Source organism: Grammomys surdaster, unplaced genomic scaffold (genome assembly GCF_004785775.1).
Source record: "Grammomys surdaster isolate TR1022 unplaced genomic scaffold, NIH_TR_1.0 126219, whole genome shotgun sequence".
Taxonomy (NCBI): domain Eukaryota; kingdom Metazoa; phylum Chordata; class Mammalia; order Rodentia; family Muridae; genus Grammomys; species Grammomys surdaster.
Genome location: NW_021621022.1, coordinates 2,326,304 through 2,344,772, shown reverse-complemented (window position 1 = coordinate 2,344,772; position 18,469 = coordinate 2,326,304). Strand labels below are relative to the sequence as shown.

General features: G+C 46.8%; 1 protein-coding gene across 2 annotated transcripts in view; it reads left to right on the top strand.

Annotated features, from left to right (window-relative positions):
- The first annotated feature begins 1,884 nt into the window (after nucleotides 1-1,884).
- The window catches only part of Gata4 (GATA binding protein 4), a 46,701-nt gene continuing 30,116 nt past the window's right edge, over nucleotides 1,885-18,469 (top strand). Inside the window, exons 1-2 of one of the 2 annotated variants that reach the window (XM_028758793.1) lie at nucleotides 1,885-1,993; nucleotides 5,594-6,679. In XM_028758793.1, coding sequence (XP_028614626.1) covers nucleotides 6,073-6,679 — 607 coding nt within the window. In that variant the 5' untranslated portion in view covers nucleotides 1,885-1,993; nucleotides 5,594-6,072. Of the gene's footprint in view, nucleotides 1,994-5,593; nucleotides 6,680-18,469 lie in introns of those variants that run through there. The other variant, XM_028758792.1, reaches the window with a different exon arrangement.

The following is an 18,469-nucleotide window of genomic DNA, read 5'->3' as shown; positions in this document are numbered from 1 at the left end:
AGAGAGAGAGAGAGAGAGAGAGAGAGAGAGAGAGAGAGAGAGAGAGACAGAGAGAGACAGAGAGAGAGGGGGGCAGAGAGAGACAGAGACTCTTTGGCCGTGGGCCTTTGGCTTCGTTTCTCTCCTGCTCACCAGGTTTCCTGCTCAGGTAGCTGAGGGTTTCTTCTAAAATAAAGCAAGGGCCATGCCATTCTCTGTATTCATCCGAGAGTCTCAGATATGAATTTGCTCGAGGAGAGGTGGCGGCGAGAGGGTTCGTTGATGCCCGGCGTTAGGCCTCTGAAATCCCCAGAATACCACCCCTAAAACTTTACCAGACCTTGAACCTGCAGCCCCCCGATTCTGACCAGGCATTGTTTAGGATGGGTGGGGAGCTGGAGAAGGGACGCTAGTCATGGGGCCCCAGCTTCCTGTGTGCCAAAGGGCTCAAACTAGCGGCACCCCGGGCTACGTCGGTAAATCAAGCCAGAGTGCCAGCCTTCAGCTGCTCAGCACCCCTGACGGCCTCAGTTTTCTCTCCTCCGCTAGAGCCGCTCTGGACCTCGGGCCCCTTTGGTTTGGAAAGGAGAATTCCCCCCCCCTCCCCCGCGCAGTCGCGCTCAGTCCTTCCTCTGGGATTTTCCTGAGATCCCCACGGGTTGGCCAAAGTCCCACGGGTTTTCCCTTTCAATCCGCTCCGCGTCCCACCCTGTTCCTAGCTCCTGGGTTGCTTTTGCACCGGCGGGGCAAGGCAATCTGCTGTCAATCCTCGAACGGCGGGAGTGGGTGCCATCCTGAGCCTTCTCAGGCAGCGCAGGGTTCTTACCAGGTGGTATTCCAGCCCCCTCCTGACCCCTCTAATCTTGTATTGGAAACCGGTGCTGGGGAGAGAAATGCGGCCTTAAAAGAAAAAAAAAAGTTTAGCCTAAAGCCACCAGAGAGCTGTTATCTGCAGCTGAAGGCTGTGGTAATCGATGGGTTATTTTTACGCGGTAATAGGGCCCTGTGATTGCTCTATTAACCTTTAGACCTGTCTGAGGGACTCTCCCCTCACAACCCCACTGTTACAGGACCCACAGACACTGACGCCCGTCTCCAAACTAAGGTCTGACACCCTCCCTACCCCCTACTCTAGGGAAGGAACTGCGGCCCTTGGATGGGCTCTAACGTTAGAGACCAGGCTCCCAACCCCCACTTCGTCCTTTTGATTGGACCCCAGCCGGTGAGGGCTACAGGGAAAACTGGGACAGATGAGAAGGGACAGGAGGCCACAGGAGTTGGAAGCAGTGTCGGCGAGGGGTGCACATTTTGTATAACTACATAAACTCCTGGGCTGGTGGCGGGTTCTCGGCGCCTTGCAGTCTCCACCGGCTCGTGGGAAGGCGAAAAAAGGGCGCTTGCGTCTCTAGGGCCAGTTCAGGTTTTAGTGCCTCCTGACCCTCTCCCGAGCTCATTTCAAGGGCCCTGTAAATCTGAGGCCAGCAAGGCACCCCGGGTGACCCAGTGCCCCACAGGCGACCATGAGCCCAACGTGCGAGGTCACCTTCTCCTCTACCAGCCCCGCCCCTTGAACACTGCGGCTGGACGTGGACCACTGAGAGTCGGAAGGAAAGAGAAGAAACTTGAGAATAAACAAGATCCTTGGCAGAGCAGTAAACCGCAAGGACGTCGGGCTGCACCTAGGGCAGAGCGGAGCGCCGGCACTGAGCGCTTTCGTTCCCCGAGAGATCCGCGCGCATGGACTTTGCCTGCTGGGGGAGCTTTGGGACGAGTCCCGCGGGCGGGCGCCGGGCGGAGGTGCTGCCGGGTCCGCGCTCCCCCGCCCCCGCCCTTGCACGTGACTCCCTTAGGCCAGTCAGCGCAGGCGAGCTCAACGCGGGGGCCCCGGGAACGGCGCCGGGAGCAGGGGACTAGCCGGAGGCCCGCAGAGTGGCCGCCCGAGGCTCCGCCGCCGCTGCAGCTCCTCGGACTCACGGAGATCGCGCCGGCTCTTTGGGAAACTAGAGCTGGCCAGGTAGGGTTCCCCGACTCCCGGTTCTTTTCCGGGGCAGGAGAAACTCACAGGTCCGCCGCCCTAGTTTGCCTGGAATAGGGAGGTAGGGAGCTGGAAAAGGAGACGCCGGTTAGTTACTCCAGTGCTCCCAGATTGGCTAAAAGCTGCTCCGCTTTTGACTTTGGCCTAGCGAGGACTTTAAATCGAGTGGGTCTGATTAGGAGCAAAAAACCGATGGGTGCTGGAGAGGTGCGTTTGGGTTGTTTGGGAGGGAACCTGAATCCTTTCAATCCGCCCTGTTTGTAGATTCTCCAGTTCTGCCTTGCATCCCACTGGCCAGGGCCCGTGTAATCTCTCTCTGACTGACCCGGGACGGGCCGCGTAGCCCACACTTTGGGGTGCAGACAGGGTAGTGTCTTCAGCCTGCGACGCAGGGAGTGCAGAGTGGAGGTGGCAGGCAGCCCTGGGACCCGGGGAAGGGCTGAAGGCGCTCGGAGATAGGCTCGGAGGCTTGCGATCTCTTCTGCTTTCTAGCTAACTTCTTCGAACTCCTCTAGGGCTCAGGGATTGTGTGTGCTACACACTGCTAAATACTACCCACACACACTACTTTTGGGATGAAAGCGGCCCAGGGCCGAGACACCGGCGGACATCAGGGATATTCCTGGGTATCACCTCTAGCTCTCAATCCACATATTCTATCGCTCGGATGTGGCCTAGGAGAGAGCAGGCAGTTGTTACTCTTAAAGGAGAGATGTCTAGGTGATGAACTTTAACCAGGTGGAAGGAAAGAGGGGCTTTTCAGTTGAAAGAAAGAGGATAGTGAGGGACCCGAGGCAATAGATGATCTGGGGAAACAAGGCCGCGCTGCTGGGAAGCACCTCGGGAATTTGTTTCCTGTACCTTTGGAAAAGGAAGGCAGCCAGGAAGGACGCTTCGGACATTTGAAGAAAGAAAAGTTGTATGGGGAGATTGGCCAAGAGTCATTTCTGTGAGCTAGTGTATAAGTTGGTTAGTGGCTATTCTCTGTGTGGCAGGATCAGAGAGACCGGCGGGAGCCTAAAGGAAAGACCTGTAAAAAGACACAGTCCAGCGCCGTGCATTTCCCGACTCTCAGAAACGGATTTCCCAAAGAGCTATGGACTAAATCATGAAAAAAGAAAGAATTTTCTCTCTGTTTGGGAACTTGGGGTGAACTTTGTAGGGTGATTTGAAAGAAAAGTCTAGGCCAGGCCGGACTAGACTTATGTGAAAATATGGAGGTTACTGGGCCCCAGATCCCAGATAGGCAAGAATCCAGCTAAGAGAACGGTTTCTCGCCTTTTCAAAAAGAGGGATATCTTCTCCACCTACTATTGTTCTAGAAATCCAACATCAGGTTAAAGCATCAGCCATTTGAAACTTCAGAGAGCTTCTGCACACAAACCTGAGATCCCAAACGGGTTTAATGCTTCCATTTGTTTCCAAGCTTGCACATTAACACCACACATATACTGTAAGTTAGATTACAGAATTCTAAATCTCTTCTTTTAACCGCTGTTAGTCGAGAAAAGAAAACTTAAATTACTTTTTTAAAAAACGTCCTGAGTTGACATTACAGAAAGTGCAATTAATTAGGCCAACTTGATTTTTTTTTTGTTTTTGTTTTTTCGAGAGACAGGGTTTCTCTGTGTAGTCCTGGCTGTCCTGGAGCTCACTCTGTAGACCAGGCTGGCCTCGAACTCAGAAAATCCACCTGCCTCTGCCTCCCAAGTGCTGGGATTAAAGGCGTGTGCCACCACCGCCCGGCTTAGGCCAACTTGATTTAAAAATTGAATGATGGATTTAAAAAAAAATCAATGTAAATCTGCATAGTTGCTTATTGGAGTCCAGAGATTTCTAGAAAGTTTTAATTAAGCTTTGTGTCTTTCTTTTTAAAGGGAAGAGTTGGTGATCTCAGGTCAAGTTTCTTGTATCCATCCTCCAGCCAAATTTGCTAGAAGGAAGTATTCAACCACCAACCACCGATAGTTTATTGCGTATTTTGAAAAAGTAAATATAAAACAATTTATCAGCCACTATGTGACTGAACACTTTGTCGTGATTCCATTATTGCTAGAGATGATACAAAGATAGTGGAAAACATTAGTGTATATATTAAATGCCCAATTCCAGAATTTTACAGTAATAAAGATGATGATTTATTATAAGTATAAATTACATCCCAGGTACTCTCTTGTCATATAAACTGGAGATCTGCACTAATAGCTGTTCTGTTGAATCTTCTGTGTGTCTGTTGTACTAGGCTTCTAAGATGTGGTTGTGGGTATTACATTATAATACAGCCATAATCCTCCAATGACTAACACACCTTTAATATTTGCACATTACAGATGAAGAGCTGAGGTGTCTAAAGTTATTTATTCAGGAAGTGGACAGACCCTGGGTTTGTATCTAGTTCATTTAATATTATTGCAGATGCATCATTCACTAAAATAGAAACCAATCAAAAGTAGCTGCCTCTTCTTAAGGGGAATTTCAAATACTCCAGGGCCTCACTTCAAGTGTTCTTTGATCTTCAACAAGTTTCACCTATACTGCAGTTCCCTCTTCAGTGAAATAACAAATGTAGACCCTTAATTGAGGTGCAGAGAGAGGATTGAAACATAACAGGTATGTTAGGAAAATAGAGCCCCCCCCCCCCCCCACACACACACCATATTCTCTGGTAATGCCACAGCCCAGGAGGCCAGGAAGGATGCTGTCAAACACTAAGGGTCAATTCTGGTTTGGGTGGATGTTCAATTCCACAGGAAAAAAAGACATCTAGGGAGCTGGAGTGCTTCCCTGCGGTCTGTAAAGTGACCTTGCCGACCCGCCTGCTTTTCTGGTCCCCATATACAGACTGCAAAGTGTTTAAAATGTTACCATTTGCAAAAAACTTGCGGCTGGTCTGATTTGACACCCACATGGTGCACAGTAAGATTAAGGAGTTTCACAATCCTTTTTATGGTTTCTCCAACACTTGCTCATTTATAAACATTTAGATTCTACCTCTAGGTTTTTGTTTCTTTTAAGATTACAAACAAAACTTTCGCAGGTTGCTGGTTTTTATAAAGTTTGTCATCGCCCCCGCCCAGACTACAGTTCTTGTTTGGTCAAGAAAATGTTTGAGGAGAGGTGGGGAAACAATTAAAACTTAAAAATAAAAAAATAAATAAAACCCGATAGAGATCTTTTGCGTCCCTACCATTCTTCGGGGCTCAAAATCTTGAATTTACAGAATATTCTGGCAAAAAAAGAAAAAAGAAAAGGAAAAAGAATTTCCTGCTTGGTGAAGAATTAATTAATTTTTAATTGCTTGGTGAAGAATTAAAATTAAAGTCCTTTCTCATAAGCAATATCAAAATAATTGGCTCAGATCTCAACCAGGAACTTCATGCTCCAGACTTAGGTTTCCCTTGAAGATACTTGCCACTGGCAGCCTGACCCGGACCAAACAAAGGCCACCGCTTTCACTGTACTGCGCGACCGCGGAACCCAGGCAAGGGAAGGGTGGTTTCGTTTGCTGTGCTGGAGAAGCCTTGGAAAACAGGACAACCGCGTGGTGAACGTCTCACACTTGTTCCTTTTCTCCTTCAGGACTGTCGCTTTGAAGGAAACGGGCCCTCTTCGTCCTTCTTCACTGGAGCCGCACTGGAGTCGGCAACTGTGCCAGGGTGTGCAGCGGGCAGAAAACAAGGACTAGACGCCTCTAGCCGGTGGGTGATCCGAAGGCCTGCGCAAGGTGTTCGAGCCCAGCCTCGATTGTGTCCTGGGCACTTCCAGCCTCTGGGCCCTGGAGTAGAGTCCGCCCTCCCGCACATTTTCTCAAGCAACCACAAATCCAGTGTGGGGTTGATATTGTTGTTGTTTTTTCCTAAGCAAACCAGAGCCTAGAGATTGCTGCTCTGATGCTGGATTTAATTCATATATATTTTGAGCGAGTTGGGGCTCTCCTCGTTGTTTTTTGATCTCCATATACCTGCATTCTAATTCTTGTCGCTTTGGTCCGCCGCGCCCTCGTGGGCTCCTTAACTTGCAAGTAAAAGGAGCACACCGAAGCTCAGTGCTTGGGGGCGATGTACCAAAGCCTGGCCATGGCCGCTAACCACGGCCCCCCGCCCGGCGCCTACGAAGCGGGTGGACCTGGCGCCTTCATGCACAGCGCCGGTGCCGCGTCCTCGCCCGTCTACGTGCCCACTCCGCGGGTGCCGTCCTCTGTGCTGGGCCTATCCTATCTGCAGGGCGGAAGCAGTGCTGCTGCATCTGGAGCCACTTCTGGTGGCAGCTCCGGGGCTGGCCCGTCGGGTGCTGGACCTGGGACCCAGCAGGGTAGCCCCGGTTGGAGCCAGGCTGGAGCGGAGGGAGCCGCCTACACCCCGCCGCCCGTGTCCCCGCGCTTCTCCTTCCCGGGGACTACTGGGTCCCTGGCGGCTGCCGCGGCCGCTGCCGCAGCCCGGGAAGCTGCAGCCTACAGCAGTGGCGGCGGGGCGGCGGGCGCTGGCCTGGCCGGCCGAGAGCAGTACGGGCGTCCGGGCTTCGCGGGTTCCTACTCCAGCCCCTACCCAGCCTACATGGCCGACGTGGGCGCGTCCTGGGCCGCCGCCGCCGCCGCAGGCCCCTTCGACAGCCCAGTCCTGCACAGCCTACCTGGACGGGCCAACCCTGCAAGACACCCCAATCTCGGTGAGTACTGAAGGGCCTTGAGCCCAGTCTGGGGCATACAACTTTCCCAATTCTGTTAGGGTTGGGGAATATCCCTGATGCAAGGAGTCCCCCAGGAAGGCAGCAGCAGCCTGGAAGTCAGAGACTCCAGGTGATGGTGACTGTGGGCCACAGTGGAGATGAGTGGCTTGGCCCTAGGATCCAGCAATGCCCTTCTGTAAATGAGTGGCCTGGTCTGCACAGCCTACTGGTGACAGTGGGAGGTGTTGGGTTCTCTAGCGTCAGCTGAAGTAGTCTGGGTTCTGATATCTGGGATTCAGCCCCTACTTTCTCCATCCCTTCCTCTGAGACCTCAGCAAACTTGAGACCTGGGCCATTTGGCAGCCAGGTTAGAGGATCCCTCAGGGTGGCAGATGACTTTCCTGTAGGGGGTTTTCACGCCGGAAATAATGAGTAGATCAGCAGAGGAGACCGCCAGAGGTGGGTTAAACCAGAGCCTAGCCCTCAGACACACTCTGGAGTCGCATGGAGCCACTCCCTGGTCAGATACTTTAGGTCAGTGTCTGGGGACAGTGCAGAGAGGCCTCTTTTTAATGTCTGGATTAAATGGAGACTTTATAGGGATGCCTCTTCTCAGGAAAGCCAGAGAAGTGGACAGTATTCTCATCCAATATCAGACGGGAGGGACTGCAAACTTGCCCACTTACACAATATACTCACTGAACTAACTTACAGAAGGGCCCTAACCACTTAGGCTGGGGGACCCTATTCCGTAGAATTTCTGGAATGGCTTGGAGGTGTAGTGTGGATGGAGCTGGCTCTAGGGGAAGTGAGGAAGCACAGACTTGAGAAACAAAGTTAATGTTTATTGACTACCTACTAAGTGCTAAATCCTTTTGCATTTGCTGTCACTTTGAAGAGTAAAGTCTATCCCTTGCCACTCCCTGGGTGGCCATGGAAGGTCCCTCAAGAGGGAGGTCTAGCCAAACATACATCCCAGGTAAACTGATTAACAGTGGAAGTGGCTGGCGCCAGGGCCGGGTTTGTGGCTACCAATGTCCTCCTCCCCTGCAGGGCCAAGTAGGCAGTACCCAGAGGAAGGAGCACAGAGTAGGGTGGTAGTTTCCATCTGCTGGGTGTTGGCCTGCATCCTTAGTCTCTCCAATTCAACCCAACTCCTAGCTTAAAATAAGAAGGACTAACTGGATGTGATATCCCATGACCGTAATTCCAGAGATGGGGAGAATAGCCTGGGATATACAGCAGACCCAGTCTAATTAAAAAAAAAAAATTCTACAGACAGAATTTAGTGTTTGGATACAGCAATGAGTGAACTCCCCATCCAAAACTGAGGAAGACATTTCTGGATCCAGTATAAAAGCAAAACAAAGTGACATTGTGTGACTGTACATGGGAGCTGAAGACGGTTCCCCAAATTCTAGGATCCACACACAGCAAACAAAACAATAGGGTACATCTCCTCTCTCCTGGAAAGAATGTATGTTGGGCTTTCATGTCTGTCCGACAAGTCAGCCCACAAAGCCGCCTGCCAAGTGTTTAAAGCAATGACCTGGGATTGTCATGAGGGAGCAACAGACATGTTGAGAATCTGTTGTCATGCTTGCATGAGTTTGGGAGAGACACTTGGGTATGTTTGTTTGTTTGTTTTTGTTTTTGCTTTTAATCACATGGCCCTCAGGAGGATGTCAGATCCTCAGGAGGATCTGGTGGCGTTGCTCCAGTTAAAAGTGCTCTCTGGGAAGGTGTTTTCTTCTCCATCCCTACCCTAGGACAGAAGGTTAAACAGTCTCTGGCATAGGTTGGGTAAAGGCTCTACCACTAAGAGATGGTCCCAGCTGCTTCCTCCCTACATACTTTGCATACTGCCTGCCTATCCTCGGACACTACTAATGTTTAGTAGCTATAGTGAGAATCAGCCATCATACTAGCTGATGGCACCCAGTGACTGAAGGATAAAGAGAACAGTTTCTCTGGGACTTATTGAGAGGTCCCCCTTGGATAGATGTTTATGACCGCTGAGCTCTAAAACAGCACATAGCATGCTGGTGTGACCACGGGCATTTTGGAGCCACCAAATCTCAGTGTCATGTGACCTTGGGCAAGTTGCCTACTTCTGTCTGTCTTACCTCATATTCTGTAGGGTGGCTTCAGTCCAGCTCAGCTTCTCTTGGAGTAGCCTGACTTTGCTAATCTGTGATGTCTAGTAACTGCTCTTTTATAAATGATAGCTGTTTTATTAATTTTTCTACTTTTTCTGGGACTAAAAGGACTTTCTAGGACTTGGAAATTTTAGTATTAAACCTGGGACAGGGCTGGAGAGATGGCTCAGCGGCTAAGAGCACTGACTGCTCTTCCAGAGGTCCTGAGTTCAAATCCTAGCAACCACATGGTGGCTCACAACCATCCGTAATGAGATTCGATGCCCTCTTCTGGTGTGTCTGAAGACAGCTACAGTGTACTCATAAATAAAATAAATAAATCTTAAAAAAAAAAAACCTAGGACAGTCTATTGAGCAGGGATAGTTGGTTACCCTAGTTAAATATGAAAATGTATAAATAAATAGTTACTCTAATTAGATATGAAAATTTATGAATGACTCGTGGTAAGGTAAGGGGAAATGCACTGAGAGCCAAGCTGAGAAAGCAGGAGAGGAACTTCCCTCTGAAACCCAGATGTCTTCATCTCGAGTACCACAGCAAAGAACCTGGACCTGCTGTTACAATATGAGAGACAGAAACACACGATCACTTACCCAACACATGTGTAGAACTGCGGAATGGTACAATATAGCTTGTGTTTTGCTTTAATAACAGATTCATCTCCAAAGGTAAATCTCAGAGACCAATTCCTAACTCTGAAATATTTTTAGTTTGTGTTGAGGAGAAATAAGCAAAGATCATTCTTCCTTTTTATGAGATTGGCCTGTTTGGGTATTAATAGCTAATATCTAGCAAGTTCTTGGGCTGGCTATTGTAATAAGGCAAAAAATAATAATAAATAAAAATGAAAATGATAAAAACTAACAGGGTCATGTGAAAATACCTGAACTTGGAAAGAAATGAATTACTCTTCCCTGACTGTGATATATGTGAACTTTAGTTCATTCCAAGTTCAACAGACCTAGGACCCTGAAGCAATTGCTAGAAGCATTAATTAGGCACAATAATGGAATTCTGTGACCTTACTGAGGCAGGTACAGAGTCTTACTCATATATAGGTGCCTGGCACATGCTGGGCAAGTAGCAAATATTTGAGTAGAGATCTGGGAGGTAATTGCCCCAGGACTCTGCCCTGCCCTGGTCAAACCTCGCAGAATAACTGCCTGTGTCCTTTAAGAAGCAAATTAGAACTAGGTGTGGTTACATACTCCTGTGACCCAGCACTCAGGAGGCTGAGGCAGGAGAATTGAACATTCGAGGCTAGTCTGACCTCCCAGCAATCTCTTGCTTAAAACAAACAAACAAACAAACAAACAGCAAAGATAGAATCTCAGAGAAGAGTGAACAGCACTGGCAAGGATTCTGGAAACCTGGAACCACTGCAGAAAGCTGGGCTCGGAGCCTGTGCTGCTCTCGGTGAACAAGTGCTAGGGTTAAGAATACTGGAGCGCGTGGCTGGGGCTGTCTCAAAGTGCAGCACACATCATGGCTTGTCTTTGTGTTTCAATGGACTCTAGAGGTCCACCTTCTATGCAGGCTGCTTCCAAGACAGCTTCCATTTTCAGGGCTGCATGTGTGAGCTGTAACATTCCTGCAGCAGGGAAAAACGAATATCTCTTTTTAAAGAATACAGTGCCATGGGGGACCATGCTGTAGACATTTGGCTAAATTCATGGAGATGCTCCCTTAAAAGAATTGTTTTTAGATGTATTTATTTATTTTATATGTATGATGAGTGCTTTTCCTGCATTCATGTACCATAAGCACTTGGTGCTGGAAGAGAAGGGAAGCCGGAAGGTATTAGATGGTCTGGAACTGGAGTTAAGTGTAGTTGTCAACCATCATGAGGGGGCTGGGACTTGAATCTCTGCAAGAGCAACAAGTGCTCTCAACTGCTGAGCCATCTCTCGTCCTGAGATATATTCTTAAAGTAGGAGACTTTTATTGTATGTAAGACACATCACAGTCTAGTCAATTTTGTGCCCATTAAGGCTTGTATAGACCTAAAGCCAAAAAAGAAAACAAAACAAAGAGGAGACTGAGATTAGATGTAAAAATTAGACCTTGAAACATGGCGTGCTTGTAGCTGTTACTGGGATGCCTAAGAAGTATAGCTTACTAAGGAAGAATATTTGTGTGTGTGTGTGTGTGTGTGTGTGTGTGTGTGTGTGTGTTAATTAAGTAATCCTACTATTCTTAGAGGATTTTGGGGAAAATATGGAGGTATTTGAGGGCTGACTGAGAATAACAGAAGGACACACTGCTCGGCACTATGGAAACAATCCAAAAAACAAAAAGCGTTGCTCTATCTCGGGTCGGGTGGGGCGTTCAAGGTGTTCAGAGTCGAAGACTGAGGTCAGCGGAAAATGTTGTGTTTGTTGGATCTTTTGGGGACTGCTTTATCAATTAAGCCAGTTGCTTTCAGAGCTAGTGCGCTTAGACAGGGAACTCTATGATCCCTGAGGTAGCCTGTTGGGCTCAAGAACAATTTGTTAGTCTTAAGAAAATCAAAGTTGTTTAATTTTCCGGTTACCACCCTGAAGAGGCCAATCAAAGTGGGGACTGGTTTGTGGTGCTAAGTGGAGAACCAATTAAATAAGGAAGGTGTGTTGGAGTAGCCTGGGGTGTGTCTCTGCCTCTAGTGACACCTGTCACTTGCCCGTTTGTGTCCCATGAAAAGGTCAGGCCACATTTGCTGGTGGAATATGTTCAGGAGACAGTTCTAGATAACGGCTTCTTCTGTTCCCTTCTCTGTTATTTATTTTTCCCCCTCTTTAAATGCACTCAGAAGACAAACATACTGTGAGGTGCGGGGGACAGGAACTCTTGATACCTGTGGGTGGGAATGTTCATTGGTACAAGCTTTGTGGATAGTCGTTGGTAAACCAGTCAAATTACAGAGTAGATAGCCCTTGACACTGAACTTTTGACTCCAAATAATGAACTCTGAGGTACATAGATCGCCACTCTGTCACCCACAGTAACAAAACCCAGAAGTAACACAAGTGTACACCAAGTGTACACTTTCATATGCTGCACACACATCTAGGCAGATATGATGGCTGTCATTATTGGGCCTCATAAGATCCTTTCCAAGCCACTTGGAAGTGCTGGAGGGGCACTATATTCTTGGTGTCAAACATGGAGAAATACATTGTATTCATTTGAAAAATAAGCAGTTATCTCTGGAAGCCTTCCTTGGCCCTAGGTAAGAATTTGTAACATTATTTATGGGGAGCCCAGGGGGTAGAAAGGGATGAAGTTGGAGAAGAAGCTTGCTACACCCATGTGTTTTATAAAATTGAAAACAGGCTTTGGTTGACTTAGCCCCCTTTTTTTGCGCTTCATAATTCTACCAAATAATAAAAACTCACTTATGTCTGGCAAGATGGTTCAGTGGGTAAAGGAGCTTGCCACCAACGCTGACAACTTGAGTTTGATCTCCCTGGGCTGACCTGGTAAAAGGAGAGAACTGACTCCTGAAGGTTGTTCTCTGACCTCCACACATGCACTGTGGCGCACGCGTGCGCGCACACACACACACACACACACACACACACACACACATACACACACACACACACACACACACACACACACACACTAAATAAACATATAAAATATAACTTTTACCCACGAAGCCATCTTCCTGGCCCTGATAATCTTTTCTTCATCATCATAAGGAATTTTACACATGCAGTTCAGTGTTGGGTCTCAGCATCACTGTCTGATGGGTCTTGAGGATGTTTTTCATCCTGCAGAACAGCAACAGTTCCTCAGTGCCCGCTCTCCGCAGCCACCTACTCTGCTGCCCGTGGCTGTGACTTTGGTTGCTCTCCATACATCCTATGAGCAAAATTACACAATGCTTTTGTCTTTTGCGTCGGGTGTATTTCACTCAGTATAATGTCTTCAGGGATCACCCAAGTTGTAGCATGTAGCAGTTTCCTTCTCTAAGCTGAGGAGTAGTCCACTGCATGACAACATTTTCTTTGCCCTTTCCTACAAGGGTGGACACCTATCTGGCTTCCACCTACCACTGTGGGTCTTGCTGCTGTGAACGTGCAGTGGAACCTTAATTTTGAATTTTAAAAACCGAATGATGGTTAACCGTTTTTAAATACTATTAAACTGGTGGCCAAGATGGCTCAGTGGTTAAATGTCTTTGCTACTGCTTGGTGCAATCCTGAGATCATGAGTTTGGTCTCCAGAACAGGTGTGAAGATGGACACAGAGAACTGACTCCAAGGTTGTCTCCTGACTTCCACACGTGCCATGGCATGTGGACCCCACGTGATAATGATGGGAGGAAAAGCTAATGAAGCTTTTAAAAACAGACACATCATTCGTGCAGATTTTTAATGGTGTTTATAGACACGTAGGAAAATCACATTGAATTTCATTTTTTATCGGTTTATTCCTCTACAAACTCCTTGGATTTCCCCCATGCCCTGTTTTAAGATTCTGACAAGCAGCCTGATCCATCCTTACCTGTACCCTGAAACTGTCTTTTGACTTTGTTCCCATACTGAGGACAGACCTCATGCTGTGGCAGGTCAATCTGCAGCTGTGGGGCACCCCTATCCTCTAAGTCCCCTCCTGGGTACAAATACTTAAATCTGGTAGTTAGTGATCACTTCTGATGTCTCCTTCAGGTGATGTTAAGATCAGAACATACTTGAAAACCACCAACCTTTTAAACTGGTCACCTAAACTGCCTTTAAAAATAATGGAGTTAGGGTTGGAGAGATAGCTCAGATGGTAAGGTGTCTGCTGTGCTAGCATGAGAACCTGAGTTCAAATCCCCAACATCTCTATAAGATGGCATTGCAAGTTGTAATTCTGGAGCAGGAGGAGGAGCAAAGATAAGTTGATCTCTGTAATATACTGGCCAGTCTAGTCAAAACAGTAAGCTCCAGGGTTAGCCAGAGACCCCCATCTCAAAGATGAGGGACAGCAAGATAGCATTTGACACTAAGCCTGACAACCTGAGCTAAATCCCTAGAACCTATATGGTAGGAAGAGTGAGCCCACTCCCCTATGTTGTCATTTGATTTGCACACATACACCATGGCATGTGCATCCCCGCCCCAAATAAATTTAATTTTTTAAAAAATTAGATGGCCAGGCGGTGGTGGTGCACACCTTTAATCCCATCACTCAGGATGCAGAGGCAGGTGGATCTCTGAGCTTGAGGCTAGCTTGGTCTACAGAGTGAGTTCCAGAACAGCCAGGACTATATAGAGTCTTGGGGGCGGGGATAGGTGAAGAATGACTGAGGAAGACACTTGAAGTCACCCTCTGGCCTTTCTGTCTCTGACTGTCTATCTGTCTGTCTGCCTGTCTGTCTGTCTCACACTTGGACATGCACACACTCTACAGTTAAAGAATTGTGCTGAATTTAGAACAGAAGCCTCTGCAAAAGTTGTTGCTTCTGCTGAGTGGGGTGGGGAAGGGAGGGGAGACAGCAGGAGGGTCTCCTTGTGTTTTCTAGAAGCCTAGTTCTTTTGAGATGGCCTGCTGCCCAAAAGAACTTCCAGGGAACTGGCCGACCTTTGGTAGATCATGATGAGGGCTCGTGCAGCGTTCTCTGAATGGATTACTCACACATTTTATTGGCTCTCTATATAGCTACTCTCTTGTCACCTTCTGAAAAAAAAAAAAAAACAGGAAAACAGTATAAGCAGGGATAACAGGAATTAACCTTGAATCCATTTTAATCTACGTAAAGTAAATTTATAGTCTTGGTCTGTGGACATGCATATTCGAACAACCTTTTAGAGATGGCAGTCTTACACTACACGACAGCCCACTGTGAGTAGGAAGTTGGAAGGCTGTGGCTGATTGGGACTGCTAAATCGTCCCTGGGTGGGGTGGGGTACTGGTCTCTGTTTGCTGGAAGGAAACTCATGCTCAGAACATCTTGTGTTCCCTGTCCAACCCCAGTAAGCAGGAGCTCCTACTTAGCACAGAGAGAAACCTCTTTAAGTTTACAGCTTCCTCTTCCCATATGTTCTGCTACACTGAGCCTTTTAGAACTACTGGGCTCATGGCAGCTGAAAGGCTCCCATCTGCAAGGTAGCTTTTTAGTTAGGCCTCCTTCCTGTGGGCTAGTTAGTGTCCCTGCTGGGTCTAGATCTTCTTGAGTCCTCATCCCACCCATTCCTTCCCATTTATGGAGCTGGCATGGGGTGATCACATCAGTAGGAACCTCAGACTTTTACATCCTTCTCAGCCTCCTGAAGTTGGTCTATAGAAGATGAAAGAAATTTGCCAAATTCAGGGCCAGGTGTTCCCCCTAACTTTAGATGGGCTGTTGGCTGTTTAGGAAAATCAAAACCCATGATTCTCTTAAAAACTTCTAGAGGGATCTGTTCCCTTGTCTCCATCTTCAATGACTGTTCCAGATGTAACTATGGTAGTTAGAGAAGGAGAGGAGAAAAGCAGACCAGCTATGGTTTTAATAAAGACAAGTATGGAATATGTATGCAGACCAGGAAGGAAGCCCTGGGCTGCCAAAGGTTGTTCTGCATGGAATCCCGCTTCCAGTGATGACTTTCTCAGGGTTGGCAGGTGGCCTGTGGTTTTATCTATTGCTGCTCTCTAATCAAATTGGGCCAGGATATTCAAACTTCTTATCTCAGTGAAGAGAAATTGGTTTTCTGGCTTTTGGCATTATTACAGTAAGTCATGTACTGGACTCGATACGTGACTTACTGTAGTTAAAATGTCCTTCTTCACTAACAAGTGTAATCTAGGCAGGTAAAGAAGTGTATACTTACAGTCCTAAAAAATGCCTCTGTGCTTGGTATCTGTTGCTGTCTTTTACCCTGTGCTGAACAGCCACAGACATACTTTATTTTATTTCATTTTTTAAAATGAGAAATAAAGAAATCACACATCTAGAATGGGTGGGAATTTTTATAGGTTATAAGCTCTACTCTGTGGGGCCTCCCAACTGTGGATGAACTTAGCTTCCTTTTTTCTTCCCATTTAAACGTCCAGTTTTACTTCCAGAAATCCAGTCAAACTTTATCGCCTTCACTAAGAACTGATCGATAGCAACTGGTGAGCAGGTTAATTATAATCGCAGAATAAACGCAGAAGTCTCAAAGTTCAGCACTTTGCAATGTTTTCAGACCCCTCGGGGACCATGCCAAGAGGTGCTCATTGACCCATTGGAGCAGGTGTGGCAGTTTGAAGCAGGGGCAGACAATCGGATCTGATTTGGGACAATTCAATTGTTTCTTATCTGCAGCTTTCCCTATCGTATGAAGTCTGTCATTTCAGATAAAAAGACTCATCCATTGAGCTCCGACGTGGCAGGCTACATTCTCCTCCGATAAAGTCTTCTGGTTGTTTTATCAGATTAGGCTAAAATAGTTATATGTCTCCGTCAAGGTCCACAGGGACCTATTCAGATATTTTATCAGGTATTAACTCAAGGAGACAACCCCCCTCCCCTCTTTCTTTCTTCGACCTAGGAAAGAATGACCTGACTTCCAGGCTCATAAATCAAACTGGGTGAAGAGAGGTAATAATACAAGTTGTCCCTCAAAATTGAGTAGGCAGAAAAGCGAACAACAAATATGACCTTTCCCTAGCTTGTGAGAACTTAACTTGACCCTGCATGAAGAATGCGGTTCCCGTGATTGCACAGTTAGCAGGAATAGTCTGCTGATGGGAAAGAACAAGAAAAAGAAAAGGTTGTTTTCCAGGTAAAGATAACTTCAGAAAAACACATATTTATTTTCCCATCTCAGGAAAACTTAATTATCTTTCTTCTGTAAAACTGAATATATAAGAATATGGCAAAATGAAAACTCCCAAGGTGCAACTTGTCAGAAGTCTTACCACACCAAGCTAGCCAGTGCCAAACAGCAATCCCCAGATTTTTAGTTGCTGTATACACACACACACACACACACACACACACACACAAGCATGGATATATCTATATTTTAAAATCATCATAAAAGTTTCTGTTTAAAGTCACTCAGCACTGGAGACAGTTTCTTTAAGATTAGCGAGCCAGACTAGCTCCCACGAACTGGCCCCTCGATAAAGCAAAGTTAGACGATTAGTCCCAAGAACAGGCAGTAAGAGCCATCTACATGCAAGAACATTTGTATAAAGCGATCTTTTCACTCTTACAGACTCTGAGGGCTAACCAATGCAAAGCTAAAGCAGATTTACTTATATTTTATTATTGATTTTTGTGCTAGGGACTGGATGCGGTGCCTTGAACCTGCTAAGCACGTACTCTAACACAGCTATCTTCTCAGCTTATTTATACGTTCTTAATTGCACCCTTTGAAATGAAGTCATTCTTGCAAGCTGTGTTGATTTATGAGGCTGGAAAATGTGAGCTAGAGTTGTCAACTTGCAGCTAAAAGGGATTCCAGGAACCCATCAGCTACAGGGAGGCGACAGTTCATGGGACTGGTATCCCAGATCTTCGGGTCTGTGGATCTGACCTCTTGCTTTCCTGCTGGGTAACTGTGAGCAGCTTCTCTTTGCTTGCACATCTGCCTGCATTGTAAGTGAGGAAATCAGGCAAAGGAATGGTGTGAGGAGCTGCCTTAAAGCCCTTGGAGGACTTTTTAAATATTTAATTCCATTTTAAACCATACCTATATATGTGAGGGTGTGCATGTCAGTATGGTGCTTGCAGTGTCCAGGAGAGGGTGTTGATCACCTGGAGGTGAAGTTACAGGGGTTGGTGAGCCACCTGATATGGGTCCTCTGTGAGAGCAGTTAAGAGCTCTTAACCACTAAGCCATCTCTCCAGCTCAAAGAGAAACTTTTTAAAACATCAACATGCCTCATACAGTTAACTCAGATGGATCATGTCTGTGTAGACCATAGGTACCAGAACATAGACTTTCCTAGCAGCAGATGTACACTACACTGGCAGAGTCAAGAAGGTTTCCATGGCTACCTGTCTCATTAAACATCAGTATATTTGAAATGACACATTACATGCCATGATTCAGGAGGTTTTTTTTTTTTTTTCTACACAATAAGGCACACAACCCATTAAAATATATAAAATCAGCTTGAGAGATCCATGGATGGCGATATCAGTGTCAATGTGTTATTGGTTTAGGGTTATTGATAAACCCATTCACAGGCTGGAGGGATGGCTCAGAGATTAAGCGCACTGACTGCTCTTTCAGAGGTCCTGAGTTCAATTCTCAGCAACCACATGGTGGCTCACAACCATCTGTAATGGGATTCAATGCCCTCTTCTGGTGTGTCTGGCAGCTATAGTGCACTCATATAAATAAAATAAATAAATCTTAAAAAAGAAACAAACAACCATTCACTGTTAGAGGTCCTAGGAAGCTCCAGGGATTCATAGGAGGTAGAATGGGTACCAGACACATCCTCTTTTCCCAGATCACCAAGCAAAAGCATCTCTGCAGACTCTCTGTGAGCCTCACAGCTGGGCTCTGGAGATAAAAACATAAGCAAAAGAGTCTCTAAGGAGTCTAAGGAGTCAGTGCACTCTGGTTTGCACAGTATGTACAGGCACGAAACAGCAAGTGTGTAATCTAAGAGCTATAAAAGGGAACCAACTGTCCATTATGCAGGAGCCCGTGTGATACCTCTACCTGTGTCAGTACA